The 19,612-nt window shown below is 35.4% G+C and overlaps 1 protein-coding gene across 4 annotated transcripts; it reads right to left on the bottom strand.

Annotated features, from left to right (window-relative positions):
• Positions 1 to 5,511: 5,511 nt before the first annotated feature.
• LOC132052939 (uncharacterized) lies at positions 5,512 to 19,573 on the bottom strand. 4 transcript variants are annotated; one of them, XM_059444683.1, is made up of 22 exons: positions 19,441 to 19,573; positions 18,785 to 18,828; positions 18,612 to 18,675; positions 18,136 to 18,250; positions 17,979 to 18,055; positions 17,754 to 17,851; positions 16,933 to 17,104; positions 16,076 to 16,298; positions 15,340 to 15,466; positions 13,493 to 13,602; positions 13,273 to 13,365; positions 12,486 to 12,617; positions 12,226 to 12,359; positions 11,556 to 11,645; positions 11,371 to 11,444; positions 10,377 to 10,557; positions 10,190 to 10,261; positions 9,042 to 9,081; positions 7,242 to 7,495; positions 6,502 to 6,679; positions 6,205 to 6,416; positions 5,512 to 5,963 (listed from the first exon to the last, which is right to left on the bottom strand). In XM_059444683.1, exons 1-22 carry the CDS (start codon positions 19,486 to 19,488, stop codon positions 5,667 to 5,669), a joined length of 2,835 nt encoding a protein of 944 aa, XP_059300666.1. In that variant the 5' UTR covers positions 19,489 to 19,573; the 3' UTR covers positions 5,512 to 5,666. The 4 variants fall into 4 exon arrangements, with proteins under 4 accessions (XP_059300666.1, XP_059300668.1, XP_059300667.1 ...); XM_059444685.1 differs by having other exon boundaries at positions 11,371 to 11,440; positions 11,591 to 11,645; XM_059444684.1 differs by having other exon boundaries at positions 13,273 to 13,362.
• Between the last annotated feature and the right edge of the window lie 39 nt (positions 19,574 to 19,612).

Here is a 19,612-nt window from a genome sequence, read left to right as displayed (position 1 = left end):
ATAGCTGTGAAATATTTTCATATGTTTCTTTTTAATTGTCACATGATTAACCATAGGTTCTGTGAGATTAAGATGTGTGGTACACAGTGGCGCACATAGAATTACTTAATGGCATCTTGAATGGGTCTAGGGAGTGGGACCATCGTACGAACTTACTTTTTGCAGTGGGATTCCTAATGTCAGAAAAGTCAATGGAAATATGGAAGTGCCGTAATTTAGCTCTATGTAGCAAGAAATTTCTTTGTTTTTAAATTACCAACTCATTTTCAACAGTGGGCAGGTTTTTCACCAAGAAAATTCATTATCTCTCATAATATATATACAAAAAATTTAACCTCTTATATATATTGTGATTTAAAAACAAAAGTGATCGAATGAATTCCTTCCATCCTTCTAACTTCTCTCATGATATTGATATATATTCGGTAATACTGCATCTGGTTCCAAGTATTCATTGTGTTGGTACTAAATTTGTTTATAAATATTTGGTGTTTCAAAAATATATAAATAAATATTGTTATTCTTGTTGAACTGTACCTTTATTGTTTCAATTAGTGGAATAGACACTTAAAAAGAAATAAAGAATAATTTAAATAAACACTTATATGTGATTAAGGTTATGAATGTCTTTTTAAGGGAAGTGTAAAAGTTCAATGCTTAGATGACTCATTACAATAGTAACTCATTTTACAGGATACTTTTATTTTAAAACGTTGAAAATCAGTAATATAAACTACACAAAATATTTGTAGAGTCATTTTCATCAATTCAAATAGTAGTAACAAATTATTTTTGTACAATTCCTTCCTTAAATAAAAATTATACCAAAAGAAGTATAAATATGTCACTATACACTAAGAACAAAGGACGGGTTGGGGCTTGACGGTGGGAGTTAATGCCAAATGTGGAAAATGAGGAGTCTCGTGTGACTACATTTAATTTCATCTCTCTCTTTGTTTTCCACTTTGTTCCATTCCCTACCTCTCTACTACTTTGAAACCCACACGAAATTTGTCCTTCTTGTTTTTCAAAAATTAAGAAAATGACATGACAAAGAGTGCAACATTTCAAACGACAAAACTAGAAAAATATTTATCGACAACGCGGTATTTCTTTTTGTGAAGAAATATTTGTATAGATGAGTGGTTGTTTCAAGAACCAAAAAAAAAAAAAAGGACATTGCACACTGAGCTCAGAGACATCCACTTGTTAAAAATGATTAATTAAATAATTTAGAGTTTTGCCTTACTTAATATTATCTATTGCATTTTTACCAAATTATCAATTAATGCTTATCATAATAATTTACATGTAATTACTGTATAATTGACTTAATTAATGTTGGAGAAAAAAATCAATATATTGCTTATGTAGTAGTAACCCTTTAGACCTTTATTAAAAAGGTTGTGTTAACATGTTTACTTTCATTGTAGGTATGTGTTTCGGTTCAAACACCCTGCGTACTCCAGAAGATTTGAGGATCTCTCCTGCTTATTTACAATTTTTCAAGGTGCCCCTTATGGGATCAAAATTGAAAGAAATAAATTGAACAAATATGTATTATTAAAATAAATATTTTATACATTATCAGTACGAAAAACTTAAACTCTAAATTAATTTTTGAACGACGTGGGAGATACACAAGACACAAGATAAGCTCCATATGTAGTCAAGATAATAGTGACTTCATCGTACAGCATCTTGGAAAATCTCCCTCCTATAACTGTCTTTGCATATTTTATTTTGCGAAAAAGAAAGGTATCCGATGCTTCACCCCATTAAGATAAATTCTCATTAACTTTACAATGTATACAAAAAAGTCAATTTAATTCCAAACCCCACAATTTCCTTAAATTATAATTTAGGAAAAGATTTAATTGACTTCCATGATCATTTATGCCTTCACACTAAAGGGATTCCTTTTAATCATGCCTCTCCTTAAGCAATCAAAAATAGCTTTTGAAAATGAAAGTTCTCATAGGGTATATCCTATGTAGCCTGATATACGTACTATATCAGCAGTCAGCACAAGATGGATGATAGAGTACAATTATTTAAAGTCATTATTGTTAAAATTAAATTAAATTAAAAAATAGGTGCTATTTTCAAGGAAAAGAAATAATAATTTCAGGAATGACATTAACGCAAATTGATGTTGATGATGATAAATTGATAATGATCATAATAATTGAATATTACATCGTGCGATTTCTTCGAATAAACAATACGCTAGTGATAATAAAATATATTAATTTCCATATATTACATCACGAAGAGGGGCCTACTGTTGATGATATTAAAATCTATTGCTTTTCATTAAGATTGTTAGTACTTAGTAGCGCGTTCAAAGTAATGATTTCTGAAATTTATTGCTTTAAATATTATATTTAAGAGAATTAGCATCCAAAACAACGTAAATAATATTAATTTAAGAGAATTTTCAATAGGCTTTAGGCAGAAGGTAAAATATATTAGGTGAAACTGGTGATATTAATGCCTGAATTAAAAACTTTTAACTACTGAATTATCCCACAGGAATTCCACTCCAGAATTTGAACTTGAATTACTGTTCTCTACTTGAATAATAAAAAATATTGATAAGAGGATATGAGTACGACAAATAGAAGAAGAAGAGTAAACGTATGTAATTGGTCTATTTATTACTCCCCAACAACCATTCATGTCTGTGTTCCCACTTAGATGTTGGGTCTATTTCCAACTGATAGTGACCCAAACCTCGTGAAAGATAGCAATGTATTTAAGTTATATATACCTAAAACCTTTTTTAATACTATTGAGTAATTTAATACTATAGAATAGTTAATAAGTTACTCCCTCCAGATAAAAAAAAAATCCACTTAACCTTTTTTTCTTGGGTCAAAAAGAGTGTTCACTTATCAAATTAAGAAATAATTAATATTATTTTTTCAGATTTGCCCCTATTAAGTGTTATATGATCAAATCTCAATGCCTATTTAATTGTAAATAGTTTAGTCAAATTACTTATTTTTCTACGAGTTAAGATTTTCTTGGGTGCTCGAAATTCGTCAGTAGACACTTTTTTGATCCGGAGGGAGTACTATTTTTATCAATTTATCGACCAAAATTTATGATAGAATCTTATAAGTTATTTGATAGTGTAATACTTTCGTTTTGCACCGTAACACATAAAACTTATGTGTCTTCTACGATGCGACAATTCATGCTTTAATTGGTACTTTTATTTCCTTCACAAGAAAAAGGACCACTGAGTGTTTCAATTTCTGATTCACGTCGGTAGAATATAATCTTTGATAGTTGGGATAGGCTTCATTTTCAGTTGATCTAATGTGAATCTATAGAATTTTAAGATAGTAAGATGAGTGCTATTAGACAATCATTTGCAAATTTAGAACAATATAATACATATTTTTTTGTAATCAAGTGACTATAAAATGATTGATAGAAAGCAACGAATACCAATATGAATAGTACCTGTCGTGGGCGTTTGATTTCATACTCTAAAAGATAAGTATCAAATACAGTATAGCATTAGCAACCAAGGGTTATGGCGTAAATGATTTGAGTTAAAATCATGAAGTTTCAAAGTTCAAATTTCAATGTATTAAAATCTTTGGGTGATTTTCTTTCATCCATCTGTCGTCTTAGTTAGCAACCAAGGGTTATGGCGTAAATGATTTGAGTTAAGAATCATCAAGTTTCAAGTTCAAATTTCAATAGAGGCAAAATCACTAAGTGATTTTCTTCTCATCTGTCCAAGTCTTAGCGGATAGAATTACACATACCCATACTAGTAGTAGGTAGCAGATACCCCCATGAAATTATTCGAGATGCACGCAAACTGACCTACACACCACGATTATAAAAATAAAATAATATTGAAACGTAAGATGTCGTGTGTTTATACTCTGCTACAAAATAGCGCCTCCGAAAGAAAAAACTCCAACAATGTAATTATAACCATCTAAAGAAGCAAGTGTAATGGTTGTACTTATCACCTTGCAATAGTCGGTAGCCTCGTACGCCTGGGGCCTTGATTAGAATATCATTCTTTTGGACCGTTGGCGTTTAGATTTGATAATTGCACTAAATCTCAAAATACAACCCACACTAGTATTGGCTGTGGTAAAGGTCATGATAAAATTATTGGTATTTGAAGACACTAAAAACTTTAAGGTCGAAAGAAAATGTAGGTAGTGGAATCTAAACGTTCAAATCGTCCAGTAATCAATCAAATACTTTGAGAAGAATTTCTAAAACGCCTATAACCGTTATTGCACAATTTTCAATTTTCTAAAGGGGCAAAAGAACGGAAAAAAATATGTTTCCCCTTTAAAACACTTCATCTTTCTACTATGATTGATGAATTAAAAATGGAAAAAGACGATTTCAGGGAGAAGCATTTAGGAATAGAAAGAAGCGTATGGAGATTATATTCCCTTTATGAAATGACCCTTCAAGAGATTTGGATTCTTTTAGAAGAGGGCCCATAATATGATATCCTCATTACTTTTGCCTCCCATTTTCTTCAAAGCAATTGCATTTAGCCACTGAAAGCCAGATGTTTTTCGAGTAGGGTCCTCCCCCCAGTTCTTTTAGCTTTTTCTTTTGGTAAGCACATTTTATTTATAATAGCTAGAAGTTTGTGGAGGTTATCTTTCATTTTGCTTTTTTGTTTGGGATCCCTTTTTGTTTCCTCTTAATACTATACTTCATTTATATAGAGTAGTTATTAGCCTGCTCATCAAACCTAGCAGCTACTGTTTTTCTTTTTACTCTCTTTTTGTTTTCTTTTTGGCAAGAGGAAGAGAGAGAACTATATATGAAGCACCCTTGGGTGCTTAACTCCATATCTAACTTCAGGTAACAAATACTGGGTGAAACACCGCCCAAAAAAATAGTTCGGAATCGGTGAAAGGACAATAAGCTACATATTGCCTGACTCTTGTCTGCCAATCATGGAAACCGTCTGATTGGTTGAAAGTTGAAAAAACGTAAGGAAACTTTATTCTAAATGACGTCTTCGTTGGAGGGCGTTTGGTTAGACAGAACTGAATAATTAATGATGGATAATGACCCTCTGGACCAAAAAATATTGCAAAGTAGCCGTAAGAAATATGAGACGTGCCATATGCAAGAAACCTGAAGAAAGACGACAGAGGTGTGGCGGCAGTAATTAAGGACAAAACTACCATATGAACCATGGAAAACTTCAAACTCTTTTTTTTATTCATGGTGTCAGGACCAATTTGCACGCACCTCTCAACTAATTTTAGCGGTTACCTACCTATATACTAAGACTTGAACAAATGAAAAGAAATCTCTTAGTGTTATTTCCTTACATTTGAACTTGAGAGTTGAGACCTCATAGTTCTCAACTCACTTCATTGACCACACCATCGGGTACATATTTTTTTATGACCCCATGGAAAACGTCAAATTGTACCCAGTAAATTCTCCAATGCAAAATTGGACACAGCCGGAAAAAAAAAATGTATATCAAGGAAAGGGTGAAAAGATGTGACAATCAAGAGCCTCTTTCAAGCAAATTAGAAAATTCAATAGCATGGCATATCAATGGAACGCGAATGAAAGAATGACTGGTTGTATGCTAATAACTGATAAGAGAAATGACAATAATTTACCTGGTTCCTTTAATGACGAAACTAGTCACAAGAGGCAACTGCTAGTGCAACACTAAGATCATTTGAGGTTCCGCGTATGTACATTCTGTATGTTTCTAGTTCTTGTTGGTAACCCCTCGGAGCATGACTAGCATAGTAATTTTCGCTAAGGTGATCACGTTTGGAAAATATGATCTCTCTCAAAGTTGGTTCATGGCCATTGAGAAGATTTCCCATGCTTAAGACTTTCCTCCATGATTGATTAGCAGTAGGTGGAGTGAACATGCTTGCAACTACCTCTCTCTCTTGTCGCCTAACTTCTTGTTTCTTATCAAACTCCTAACAAAACAAAGACATCATACAAAATAAGAAAGCAAGAGATAAGAGGCACAGGTAATTTAGACTGGTTTATGGAAATAATTCATTAAAAACGACATCTTCACCCTCAAAGGCTAAAGTGAGGGGGCAAAAGGTATATACTGTTAAGCAAGTTAGGGAGATGTGCTAATAATTATTGACCAAGATATCAATCTCTCATTCTAGAGATAGCAAAAGAGAGAGAACAAGAGATATACCATACCTTTTTCTCATCACCACCAATTGATACTGTTCCCATTTTTGGTAGACAGAAGTTGTAGTAGTCACTGAAAATTAATTCTGATAGACGTGGTGCTTGCAAGAACTTATGATGAAGAGATGCAGCTAGTGTTATCAAATTCTCAACATGAGCAAAAATTGCACAGAGCCGTTTCAGGTCTTCAATATCTTCGGTGCCAACAGAAAGGCTATTTTCTGCAACGAAAAAAGGTCAACCTGTAAATTTACGAGCTCCTAAAACTTACTGCAACTCAATAACATACTAGAACAGACAATGTACTTTGCAAGCATCTGAGAGTAGCTGCCATAGTGAGGTAAAGTTGTCCAATTCTGGTGGTCAACTGCTTTAGACCTCCAAACGACGTTCTGTTTAGTGTGTCAGCTGCTGCTTTAAAAGCAGTAGAAACCATTTGTCCCAACAATTCATATGGACGCAGTGTTTCCAAATAATGAAGAACCTACACGAGTTGAACGATACAAATTACTTCCAATGAAATCAAGAAGCTACTCAAAAAAGGCGAGCTTTTCAATGGATTGACCAAACTACATTCACATTTTGTAATTCAACTGCCCTCGCGCCCTTTCTTTATTGGTCCTCCTCTATGTCCTAAAACCCTCCTCAGTCAGCGTCCTGACCCGAACGCTCAGGTCATTAACACTGCAAGTGTTAAAGGAAGTCAAAGACGATGCTGATTTGGAGTAAGATTACAAGATGTAAGAAGATTACAAGATGTAAGGAATCATCTGTCTGGATTAAAAAGGGGCAATAGATGAATAGGGAAAACGGATGGCAGAAGCCAGTGCGGTTATTTAATAGGGAGGAAAGCTCTGGAGTCTCCAAATTTTAGACTCTGGAGAACCAAATATTCTCCCTTCAACTAGTCTGAGGGAAATAAACCACCAAGTTCTAATTCAAGGATCAAAACCTGCAATTTGTCTAATAAATTAATCGAAATTCTGTTGAAGATTCATGATGGATCACTTATACCAGAATCTATGCAGTACACAATCCCAGTATACCTTTTCTCCTTCTTGATTTGGATCCAGAAGGGGCTTCTGCTCAGAAGCTGGCAATGGAGGTGCCTCATTCCAGATTTTTCTCCATGAATTCCCACGTTCAGACATTCTTTCTGAAAGTTTTCCACGAGGTGGCCAATCATTTCTTGACTCTGCCTTCCCCTTAATGTTCTCATTCTCCCAGTCTCTGGGTGAATGCCACCGGATGAAATCTTCAAACACAGCACCCGGATTTGCTGCTTTAAAAGCAGACATATCTATTGCACAATGCAAGGGTAAAAAGAGTGAACAAGTAAAAAAGATCAATTCTTCAAATATCAGCAAGCAAATAATAATTGGAAAAAAGTAAGTCTAGTGCGATCCATTAATCTGCAACTGCAGAGAACAAATAAATAAATGGAAAATAAATCAAGGATTTGATTCACTTAGACAATTAGGAAGAAGTTTTTATGGTACACTTTTCAGAACCTTGAGAAGCTTAACTATATCTGATGCAGAGATTCTCATCTATAACATATTGGCCTGAGATACTTAATCCATTTTAAACATTTTTTTAAGAAGGTAAGGTATTTAATAAATGATCAGCACTAAAGTGCTGTCCAAATCTGTACATGTGCAGCAAAAAAGTAACTTAGCAAAAGTCTAGCCCTTATACGCCTGTAAGGATTTTAACCCCTTTTGACAATTATTAAGGTGCCATTTCGTCCAGTGATGTGATAATCTGTGATTCCAATTAGGAGATATTGTTAATAAAGGTGTATTGCGACCCTAGGAGTATGTCGTACAACTGTTTGTTTGGTTCGTCGTCTTAGAGACTAGATGCACCACATACAATTCAATGTTGTGCTTCATTGCAACTGGATGATTTTCTTCGCTTCAATAACTACCTGTAAATATCTGGTAACATCATACAGAGTTCATTTCATATACAAACATAAGTATATTATATCCGATATAATTCCGTATAATGATTTATCCAAGAGAAATAAAACTTAAATTCTAGCCCATAGGATAAAACAAAAAGAAACATAGCTGACAAGGAATACATGTAACAATATGATGGCCATCACTTTTTCATTCTAAAAAAAAAAAGTGATAGTAGCTGCATTATATTTAATTAATTACATGAAAGGATTTTAGGCTGGCTATTAAAAGAGACAGATCCAAACAAGGAATATTTCTTATGATTAGGATCTATGATGTCATAACTAGAACAAATTTGCAGAACTCTCAATGAGAAGCAAATTTTCTGTTCAAGAAACCCTGAGCAATAATGGACCTGCTCTCAGTTCTTAAACTAATGACTAAAAAATTATTCTGTGGCAGTAAAAACTAATAAGTGGTATTTCAACTCGAGCAACAGTGTCTTGTTCCAATAACTCTTGAAGTAAGGCAGAAGAATGTGTTAATTATTCGCAGTTTTGCACCAGGCACCACAAGATGCACATCCATCTATTTTTACATTTTCAAACTCTTGAAGTATCTCATAATCTCAGCACACAACAGCCAAAAAGCAGAGATCCTCATGATGCTCACTTGATACTTTAGCCAAGTGAGAAGAAACCTATAACTTGCAATGACTGATAAGAATCCTATAACCTATGTTGCTCTGATCCTTCAAAAATGTTGTCGGGTGTGCATTGGATCCTCCAAAAGTTATTCATTTTTGGAGGATCTAACACCGCCGGGGCGACATTATATTTTTTGAGGATCCGAGCAACATATTGTATTAACACATGCAGACGTGCCGAAGACAGCAAGAAGGAAGACCTTTAAGAAAATAAAAGGTACAGAAGTTCCTACCTGATGACAAAATGTCTTTCTCTAGTTGGGCGGAAAAGCTCTGCAAATGAGCATTAGACATTCCATTGTCAGATGAAAATAATGGTAATAGTGGAAATGATAAGACTTTATGAAGCAACTGAAGGATAGCTTAACAAAAAACAACTGCCAAATGTCCTTCAAACAAGACTAGGATAGTCAAAAACACAAACCAATACCAAACAATCCAAATACTAGAAAATTTGCCACCTTGTGTGCAAATATTTTAAATAATGTTTAATAGTAATTCTAGACATAAGTAGCAAATGAATACAAAGCGGTACCATGTTTTAAATTTTTTCTCAAAAACAATAATAATAACGAGAAAATTTTATGTTGGGCTCAAAAGTGAGAGAGTGGAGTTTAGTGAAGAGACCAAAACCTATAATCACTGAATTCAGTAGTGGGAACATGGGGCAAATCAGTATTAGCAATTTAGGAGAGACCCAAGGTAGTTATTCTAGATTTTTCAGTTTATATGCAGTTTATTACGTAGTATATAGATGACTCAAAGATTCTCTATTATATATTAGGCAAAAGGAGACTACTTTACCGTGATCATACTGTTTACGCCATATAATTAATGGAATGCAATGAATATATCTTAATCTACATTTTTTTTAATTGGGAAATCTTAATCTACATATTCAGGACCATCAATATACTTCCCTATCTGAGACGTGTGTATAGATTTAATTACCTAGAGACCCCTTGTAGCTTCTTTTCCAAATGCCATCACACAACCAATCATCTAAGGAGATCTACTTGCAATGAAGTGCAGTGCTTGTTCACAATTTCTTAAGCAAAAGAAGATGTAAGAACTGGTGGGAATTACGATACCATTTCTCTTATTGAACATGTTTAGTACTAAACAAACAGAAAAGTCAAAGGAAACAGTGTCATGTGCTATATAGCCTGAAAACCAGGATAGATGTAGATGATTCAGTAAACGACTTTAGACTAATTATATTTTATTTTATTTTTGAGAAAGGCTTTAGACTTCTTATATCAGAAATCATCTTTCATTCAATTTACAATATGCAGTGAATCTCTGCAAGAATAGTGCCAGCAGAAAATTTCATGATTATCGATCAAAAAATGAATTATCTGTAATAGAGCTTTGAGCTCACAAAAGATTCACCAAGGGCCTCCACGGCTTGTAGACGTTCTTCATGCATGTCTTCAGTCATAAGAGGTGGATCCTATAACAAATTTTCCACGTCAAAAGGTTGTCATTATACCAGAAACAAATGTGGGAAGGAAACAGAAGACTGATGGAAACAGCAAATACTCAGTTAGCAGTGCAAACAAATCAACCTGTGTAAATGGAGCATGCATGTTCTGGTTAGATTTCAGAAGCACCGTAGACCCCACAATACCAGCGGATCCCCTCCTAATACATGCCGAATGCTTTGGATCACCTAATTTCACAGCATCAGAATGTCTAAAACTAGAACTATGACTTGCTGGATCTTTTAGACGATTTGGTGTTGACAGACTGCAGAGAGAACAGGAAAACAACGCAGTTCAGTTCAAAGGGAAGAAAACTAATACAGGTTAGTAAGTTTTCGAAATATAATATATCCACATCTTGCACGGTAAAAGCATGTATTTCTCCCTGACTAAATTTAATCCAATGCTGCAACTTTAAGACCTATGAATCTCTGACCAGCTATAAACCCTAGAATAGGTAAGCTTGCCTCAGCTCCAAATAATTAAGCAAAGCCCAAAATAAAAGATGGATAAAAAGAGAAATGGTCAGATCATTTTGTGGATTAGCCTGTCATCCTTTACGTAGCCGGAAAAGTATAAAGAGAAGGCCATCACCCATCCTGACCCAACATCATGTTTAACTATTTAGATAAAATATTGCCTCGAACAAGTCTCAAGTATCTGGTCTTCCATCAATAACCCAAAAATTTAAATTCCCCTCGAGTGGAAAGAGTGGGAATATTCCCAATTAGAGTCAAAACAAACCATGTCAAACATTATAACTTTTTAAAGTGCTAGAAACAATTAGCAAGAATAAATGAATTAATGAAGCAATTCAGATAAACACCCCAAGATACAGCTTAGGGAATGTAGACTGCCGCGGCATAAATCACCAGGTTTTAGACTCATAAGAGCTTCAATTCCTCCATCATGACGAAATCACAACACTTGACCTCCACGAAGCTTATCATTGTAAAATAGACAAGAAATAACTGTGCTTAAAAAGCAGAAAAATTGGAATGGCATAGTTTAGAAAGATAAGATTCGCTGAAAATTAGGGAGCATTCAACAATTAATACAGACGTGAAATTGTTTTCACCTGTCACGTTCCCCGCCAGAAGCCTGAGTATCTCCATCTTGAGAAGGTGTATCACTCTGGATCTTAGTGTCTGCCTATATCACATAGGTTAATTAATATCCTGACAGGAAATTAAGTTATGATGTTCTTAAACACTTAAGACATTAAGATACAAACAACAATGTAAGCAATTGTCATAAAAGTACCTTAACATGAGCGGAAAGGAAAATTTTGTTTTCACCTGCCTTTGGACCCTCTTGATTCAACTGCTGCTGTTTAGCAATGCAAATTGAAAGCTACATATTTGGGAGATAAACCAAAATTAGACCAGATAGATTACTTATCGTTGCCATATCTTTAAAATAGAGTATCAAAGACAAAAGGTACAGAAACATGTCATTCACTAGTACTCATGAAACCTCCACATTTAACAATTTAGAAGATACCATTTTATCTCACTTTTTTCTTAAAGATGTTTCTATTTAAGACTGAACTTGGAAACAGATTCATTAGAAAGCTCATGACATCGAGGATAACAACAAACTAACAACTTTAAGAAAATTTGAGACTCTGATTCATGTTTTTGCAAGATATAAAATCAGAAAGCTTAGGATTACATGTCAGATTGGACTAAATCTATGTCAAATGAATGAGGTATGCTGGGTTTCAACTAAATCGTACAATGAAAATCAAGGAAGACAGTGAAAGAAGGAAAATAGGGGAACTGACAGAATATTCAGACACAGTTTACACGTTATAAGATAAAACTAGTCGTTGTGGCATTTGGAGATACACTTATCCAAAGCCGTAGACAGGTATGAAAGTCATACTCATTATTTTCTATTTCACTGTCAGGCATTACTGCATGTGACTTACCATGTGTAATTTCTGGTTAATTAAACAGGTAGTTAGGTCGATTACACCATTGGCTGGCATTCTAGGTAATGGCTGTGACTCTTCCCAACACCAGCGAACTTCTCGTACAAACTCTATCCAGAATGCCGAAATAGCTAAATAGACATCACAGAAAAAATATGCCTCAGGGGGGGGGAAGAATTTTGAGTAACTTAAATAGAAGGAATATACTAAGGAAGTGAGTTCTTGAACTTGTTCAGAACATTGAGATCAGAAGATACCCCTTATATTGCAATCACCAAACCAGAGAGCATGCAGACAGAACTGCCCAAAAAGTGATTCAAGAGGAGCGCCTTTAATGGTACGAGAATTTTCATGATCTCCTTCAGCAAAATCAAATTGCAGGGCTCCAACTGTATGAACAAATTAAATGAAGTCAAGATAAGTCAACTGAATGTCTCTCCCTCCATTTAGACCCTAAATTCAGAACTCCAAGACCAATAGTGACCAATTATATTCTGCAGAATACACTTTTCATTACGTCTGGTTTCTAAGTTCTCTTCTTGTTAAGAGATCTATCATTAGTGGGGTAAACCAGATCAAAGTACTCTACCTCAATACGGCTATGATAAATGAAAGATGCATCTAACTAGTGAACAATAAGAGGAATTAAATTACTCAATCTATCTGTTGAACTTCATGGTTTTAAGTTAAACAAGCAACAATTGATATTTTGGTCGTTGAGTGCGCTTTTAAAGAATCAGAGCATGTACAGCAAAAAAAATTAAGTTAAAATGAAATAGCACTAAGCCATTATTACTCCCCTGCCTCCATTCTCCCTCAAACATTTACATCTTGCAGACTTAAATGTATAAAAGGCATTAATCATATGTCTAACCTAGAGTACATAAAATAAATATAGAATCTGAGAGGGATATTGTCCATCAAAATTGAAACCTCAGGAAGCAGCAGTTAGCATTTCGGAATTGCATGTGCATTTACGCAACTCCAAGTGGAAGACAGAGAAAAGACGACAACTCGAGGGGAAAAAAAGAACTTGTGCTATACCTTCATGAAAGAGGTCTTTAAGAACTCGATCAAGGACAGTTGGGGGAGGCATGACTGCAGTAGACTTCAAATTCTCAGGTCCTGAGTGCTCTACTGCACAAACAAAGGAGTAGATTAGAGACAAATGCATCAAAATCTAAAAACTCCACATGTACCTAAATCTGAAACTGCGGCCTAATTGGTCAGAAAATTGCAGATAGTTTGTGCACATTTGTAGAACCTGAAATAAAATCTTCCACAAATTTAGCCTCCAGTGACATATGCAAAGCGTCAATTAAGAGCTGCAACTGTGATGCAAATCCAATTCTCTTTCCGCCAGAACCATCGCTTCTGAATTCACCAAATATGTTTATGAAGTGAGACTCTAAATTGGTGCACGAGGTTCAGTCCAAACCAATCAAGATTGAATCAAAGTCCAAACCAATCAAGATTGAATCAAAGGACAACATTAGATAATATAAAGAACACACACCCACCCACCCCCACCCCAACCCCAAGACCCAAACTCTACTGTGATAAGTATTCTCTTTTATAAGCAGCGATAACTAGGACCTTCTGAAGAAGCTTAATTTTGCATAAAAGCATCTTTCAGTGTTTTCGACGCAAGTTTTAGTCAGCCAATTTTGCAGAACTCAATTTCAACTTTAATGCCCTCTTCACTCACTAACACCTCAAAAGCAAAAGAAATAAATGAGGCAAGTATAAAATGAAGAAGTTAAGCTTCACCATTTCCAAATTATATTTGGCACAATGCTAAAAGCATTGCAGTGTTAACTCCATCCTCTTAATGTAGAATTAGAAAATCACATAATGCTGTAGCCAACAAGAAGACGACGTTCCATTTCAGTACCTAGTTCATAATTTAGTTGAGAAAGTTCATCTACCTAACTGATGAAAAGCTGCATGATTTGGTAAAATACACAATTCAAGATCTCTTAAACTACTGCATAGATAAACTGAATTAGCAAGACATGAATCACAAGATGCATTATCCTTTATCCTTCACAAAAGAAAGGCTTCTGGACAAGCATTAGCCACAGCGACCCACAGGAACAACAAACTTGCAATTGTGAGTAGTTAGCATCCCGTTCAACAAGTCATTAGGGCAGCGGATTTAAGTTCAGCGGGGATATCATGTTAGACTATATAAGCTTCTTGTTGCCGAATTTATATACTTTTTAAAAAAAAAATGGAGGATTAAATAACGATCTTGCCAATGTTATATACTTCAATGATAATTAATGCTTTTTTGACACAGCAAAGTGGCTAGCAACTATAGCGTAGAGCAAATTCTTCAAAACTACTCACCTATCTTTCACTATATTGAATCATTGACTACTAAAGGAATTAAAACTTTTATCTGGATATTTGGTGATTATATTTATTTGTGTGATTAGGCAGGACATGGCACAACTTTAGCTCATTGAGGACATGACCCTTGATAGGAGGGTGTGGAGGTCGAGAATTAGGGTAGAAGGGTAGTGGACAATCGGGCGCATTTCTTTTCCTTTCTCAGAGTTTTACCATTTTGCTTGTATTTTCTTATTTTTTGATTTCTATTACTATCTGTTGTTTCTTTAGCATTGGTTATCTTATTATCTTGCTATTGTTTTGCTTGTTGCTACTGCCTATTTTTCGTCTTTCTATGAGCTGAGGGTCTCCCGGAAACAGCCTCTCTACCTTCCCAAGGTAGACGGGTAAGGTCTGCGTACACACTACCCTACCCACACCCCACTTGTGGGGTTACACTGGGTATGTTGTTGTTGTTGTATATTTACTTGTGTGATGTGATTGGCTGCAGAGACTTCGATAGGAACACATTTCACTGGAAAGTATGTGCAGGTCTTTTTTTGAAGTATCTATAAGTCAATCAATCCGTAGAGCTAGCATTACGTGCACATAGCAAACAAGAATCTCAAGGAAACCCATCCAGAGGGTAAATGAACACTTTTAAGTCACAAAATTTACCAACATAATTTGTTAAGAAAGTAGTGGAGAAGGCCCAAGTCTTTAATTTTCATGAGCAAGCAAGAGCGGAAAAAAGCAAGTATTCAGAGTGTCTCTTACAGAATATCAGATAAACATGGAGATATTAACCACTTCTCAGCCTCAAGAGGTGACACATTTTCCAGCTCAGCCATTTCCAGTGAACTCTCAATTGCTTTCTCTGACCATACTGTAAGCAGCTCAAAGCCTGCATCATTAAGAAATACATCTAGTAAATCAATGACACCTAATGAACAGAGAATTATGTCGGACAGCCTCTCTACCTACCAAGGTAGAGGTAAGGTCTGCGTACACTCTACCCTCCCCAGACCCCACTTGTGGGATTACACTGGGTATATTGTTGTTGTTGTTGAACAAAGAATTATGAATTGAACTAAGTTCAATCTCTTGTAGCAAAAAGTAATAGTTGGATAGAAAAAGATTGAAATAGAGAGTTACAACCCCCCTAAAGAAAGTCATTCTCTGCAATTAAAGCCTCTTAGAAATCCTTCAATGCTCCCAATAGGTGATAGAATGATAATTTTCCTCGGGGCACTCCCGATTAATAGAAAGGCCCAAAAAACATGTACAGTGATGAAAAAGAAAAAGAAATGGCTGATTTATTCATAAATATTGTTCTAAGAAGAGCCCAGTTATGAGCAAAGATCCCAACAGTCAATTACGAGAACTTAAAGCAGCAACTCTGCAAACTCAGGTTAAGATGGTCTTATGTCACTCCCCCTGATGAGCTCCGACCAGATCTGATAGTGTGAAATATAGTTGATACAGTTATTAATCTCCTCAGCAAGACAATTACCTCTTAATGGGTCCTCAGCAGAGTACCACTCACTCCAAGGACAATTATCATCCCACTGTTTTCTAATCTGATGGTTGGTTTTGGGACTCTCCCCAGATTCTGTAAAGCCTCCCTCAGGTTCTTGTACATCATCATCCTCGCCGTAGGGAAGTGTACGATAGGTCAGCTTCATCTTGAGATTGACTTGGAAAAGATGCATGGATAGGTCCATATTGGAGAAGGCCTTGAGCAAGGAATTCCAAATAGGTATATTGGAAGGACATTAGCTGAAGATAATGAAAAGCTCATAGAACAAGTAATCTAATTCCTTGAGAGCAAGAAAAGATGCAATTGTCGAGATGTGAGTATGATATAAAAAGCCAATTTTATTTTTTTATTTTATTGATATTGGTAAACCCCACCCCAGACTTCGCTGTGCAGGAGCCCAATAGTGACCCTTCCCTGCTTTGCTCCTTTGGCAACTCAAAACCCCAACCTTATAGTTGAAGGAGGAGGGTCCTTACACCAAGCTGTCCCTCCCTTGTCATGTCATAAAAAGGCCGACTAAACAATGTATAAAGAGGGATATGGTGATATGATTTTAAATGGGGAACAATAACGAATCAATCTGGACATGATTTCAATATGCTGCTCTTTCAGAATCCAAAATGTAAATATCATCTGATAAGAAGAATAAAGCACAAAAAAGCTAGATCAACCAATTGTAAACTGTGCAAAAGTAGCTCATGAAACACGAAGCATGAAGTTCTATGTACAGCTTAGGAAATGCAGCAAGTCATCAAGAATTGTAAGATCAACAAACCATCAGAACCTACAAATCACTTGGAATATCCAAAGACTACATGAGAAGAACTTACAAATTTAGAAACAAATAGCTCATACAATCCCTCCAAATGCATAAGCTTCACTGGCACCTGGCTACCTATACGGTCAGCTTCAAATCGTCTAGTGAAAAGGGTTCCCGTGCTCTGGATGCCAATGTATGCTTCACGAGAAGGAGCGTGCACTGGAACAAATGCCGGCCACAAACTGCATGGTGTGAGCATATCAACATTTTCCTACACTGTTCGTTACAGAAAGGAAGAAGTATACAAACATAGAGCCAAGAGTTGAGTGCTCCTTGAAGAAAACCTAAGTACAGATGATTTCAACTTATTCTTTTTTTCCGTCCCCCTTCTTAATATTAAAGCAGGTTTTCCCAGAGCCCCTTTTTAAGAGATAGAAATGAAAGGTGCATTAAAAATTCTGCACTTCTTAATAGGTGAACTGGCATAATGGCTTTTCTTATTGATGGGATGTTCCACTTGTTCATACATTCTATTCAAATCTGTATACTAGAAGCAGAAAAATATCCTGTTCCCGTTTATCATTTCCTCCTTAGTTTCAGGCTTTCAGCCTCATCATCTCCAAAGGATTTTGCTTAAAAATTGACCTTCCAATATAGTGCACCTCATTATGATAAAAATTCTCGCTGACAGAGCAACAGCGCTCCATCAAAATTTATTAGATCTCTCGCTTTAATTTTAGCACTTTAGCACGTGATTCTGGAAAAGAAAGATGAGTGCTTCAATTACTAACAGGTATAAAACCTAGGCTAATAACTTGAAAGTGACAAAGTAAATAGAATGATACCATAGTGACAAAGTAAATAGAATGATATCATCATGTGACAACATACCAGGAACAATTTGACAAGGCAATAGCAACTGCACTTAGAAGTTTGCTGGCCTCCGGTCCATCAAGAACCACGCCACTGGCACTTTGAGGAGCAATCACCTAGGGATGAGCATTAGGAATTCAGAGAGAAAGTAAAACATTATATACAAGATGAAGTTACTAAGTACACATGAAACAGGTCATCCTTCTGTGTGGACATGTGTGAGGTTGAGAGAGACAGATATACCAGGAAGTCATTCAACCCAAAAGACAGTTGCAGTTTATGCACTTCACAACTCCAGTCATTTGCTTTTCCTCGGCCAACTAAATTCAGAAGATTGGTTAGATAAGTCAAAAATGAAAACACTCTCGGCCGGATTTTTGCAGCAGAATTATGTGCATACCATCATTGCGTGTTCCAAAATAATACTCCATGCAATAGCTTTTCATCGCATACTTCAGGTCAGTTTTGACCTTATATAGGCCCTCAGTGATATTCAAACTGACAGCACCCTTTCTCTGTCATTAGATAATATGTAAAATACACAAATAAGATAGACTTAATATTCAGTCTATTAACTGGAGTATTGAAACACAAGCTTGAAAGGCTCAGTCCCTTGCAAGATTTGGTTAGGGACAGGGAACAGACTGATAACTAAGGTAATAGTATCAACGCTCAACTATATTCATTACCATTGTTCAGCTCTCCTGAAAGAGATTGAGAAGGAGAATTTGAACTTTTCGTATAGTATAAGTACACTACTTTCAGTCATACATATCAACTGGAAATTCATAATCACTCAAATGCAAAGTCAAAATGATGAACTATGAATCAAGCATGTAAAAAAAAGATGAAGTAGGAATTTGAAAAAGAACATACTAACAAATTCTTCGTGCCATCAGCCAACCACTGTCGGCAAATTGCCTCTATCTCGGATATGAACCTACAACAATAAAAGTACCTTCAGATTCTATGCTCCTATATATATCATGATCTAACCTTTGAGGACACAATAAGTAAATGCAGTAAATTGATATGGTTGAACAAAATACCTTTCCCACGAAGAGGCCAGGGTAAAATCATCAAAATGTTCGATCTGCAATTAAACAATTAGAACAACTTGATGCCTTGACAAACATTGAAGCCCCAAAGTCTAAAAAATGAACAATATTCTGAGGTTTTGCGGCTAAGGATTACAAGTTCCCTCCATTTAGTTGCAATTTATCCACTCCCTATCGATTTACGTGACACCCTTTTTTGAGTAAAGGCAAAAAAGAATGTCGCGTTTACAATTCAGAAATAACTTAACTTTCAAAATTCGCTTTTACCAGATTTATAGCTACACAAATATCTAATAAGGTTTGTTTTAGACCACAAGTCTTCCCTTTTTTCTTAAACTTTGTGTCAAGTCGGTGTCACATGAATTGGAACGGAGGGAGTATTACTTTCCTTACGGCATACTCGTTTCAAATGTTGCTCATTGACTGATAAGCAATAAGCATGTTTACAGGTTTATGAATGTATGACAATAAAGTACAAACTACAGATATTGCTTTAACCTGTTTCAAGTTAGAAATCTAACTCTTTTACAACCTTCAGTCAAGACGAAAACAGGAAATCCCAATTTATAGGATTTTAGGTTTAATGCGTATTACTATATAAAATTGGTAACAATAATTAGATTAAATTTATCAAAGTATGAAAGTACCTCCTCTTGTAGATCCTCATCCTCAGGCATTTTGCTAGTTGATGCCATTGATTTTCGCAGAAATCAAATTTACAGTTCGTAATTGTTAATTAATAGACGCTTTATTAGGATTATACCTTGAATTGTAAGAATTTTTTATTAATGAATGTGAATTACAACTCGATCCTCAGCA

Source organism: Lycium ferocissimum, chromosome 4, assembly GCF_029784015.1.
Source record: "Lycium ferocissimum isolate CSIRO_LF1 chromosome 4, AGI_CSIRO_Lferr_CH_V1, whole genome shotgun sequence".
Lineage (NCBI taxonomy): Eukaryota > Viridiplantae > Streptophyta > Magnoliopsida > Solanales > Solanaceae > Lycium > Lycium ferocissimum.
Note: the sequence above shows the minus strand (reverse complement) of the source record. Positions and strands in the feature narration are given on the sequence as shown.

What these genes read in the sequence shown, in the direction of transcription:
- LOC132052939 (XM_059444683.1), bottom strand. Translation starts at nt 19,488, where the DNA reads ATGGCATCAACTAGCAAAATGCCTGAGGATGAGGATCTACAAGAGGAG. An exon ending in TCCTTTCCGCTCATGTTAAG is followed by an intron (nt 11,445 to 11,555) that starts GTACTTTTATGA and finishes TATGTGATATAG; the next exon opens with GCAGACACTAAGATCCAGAG. An exon ending in AGGCCCTTGGTGAATCTTTT is followed by an intron (nt 9,082 to 10,189) that starts GTGAGCTCAAAG and finishes GCTCATTTGCAG; the next exon opens with AGCTTTTCCGCCCAACTAGA.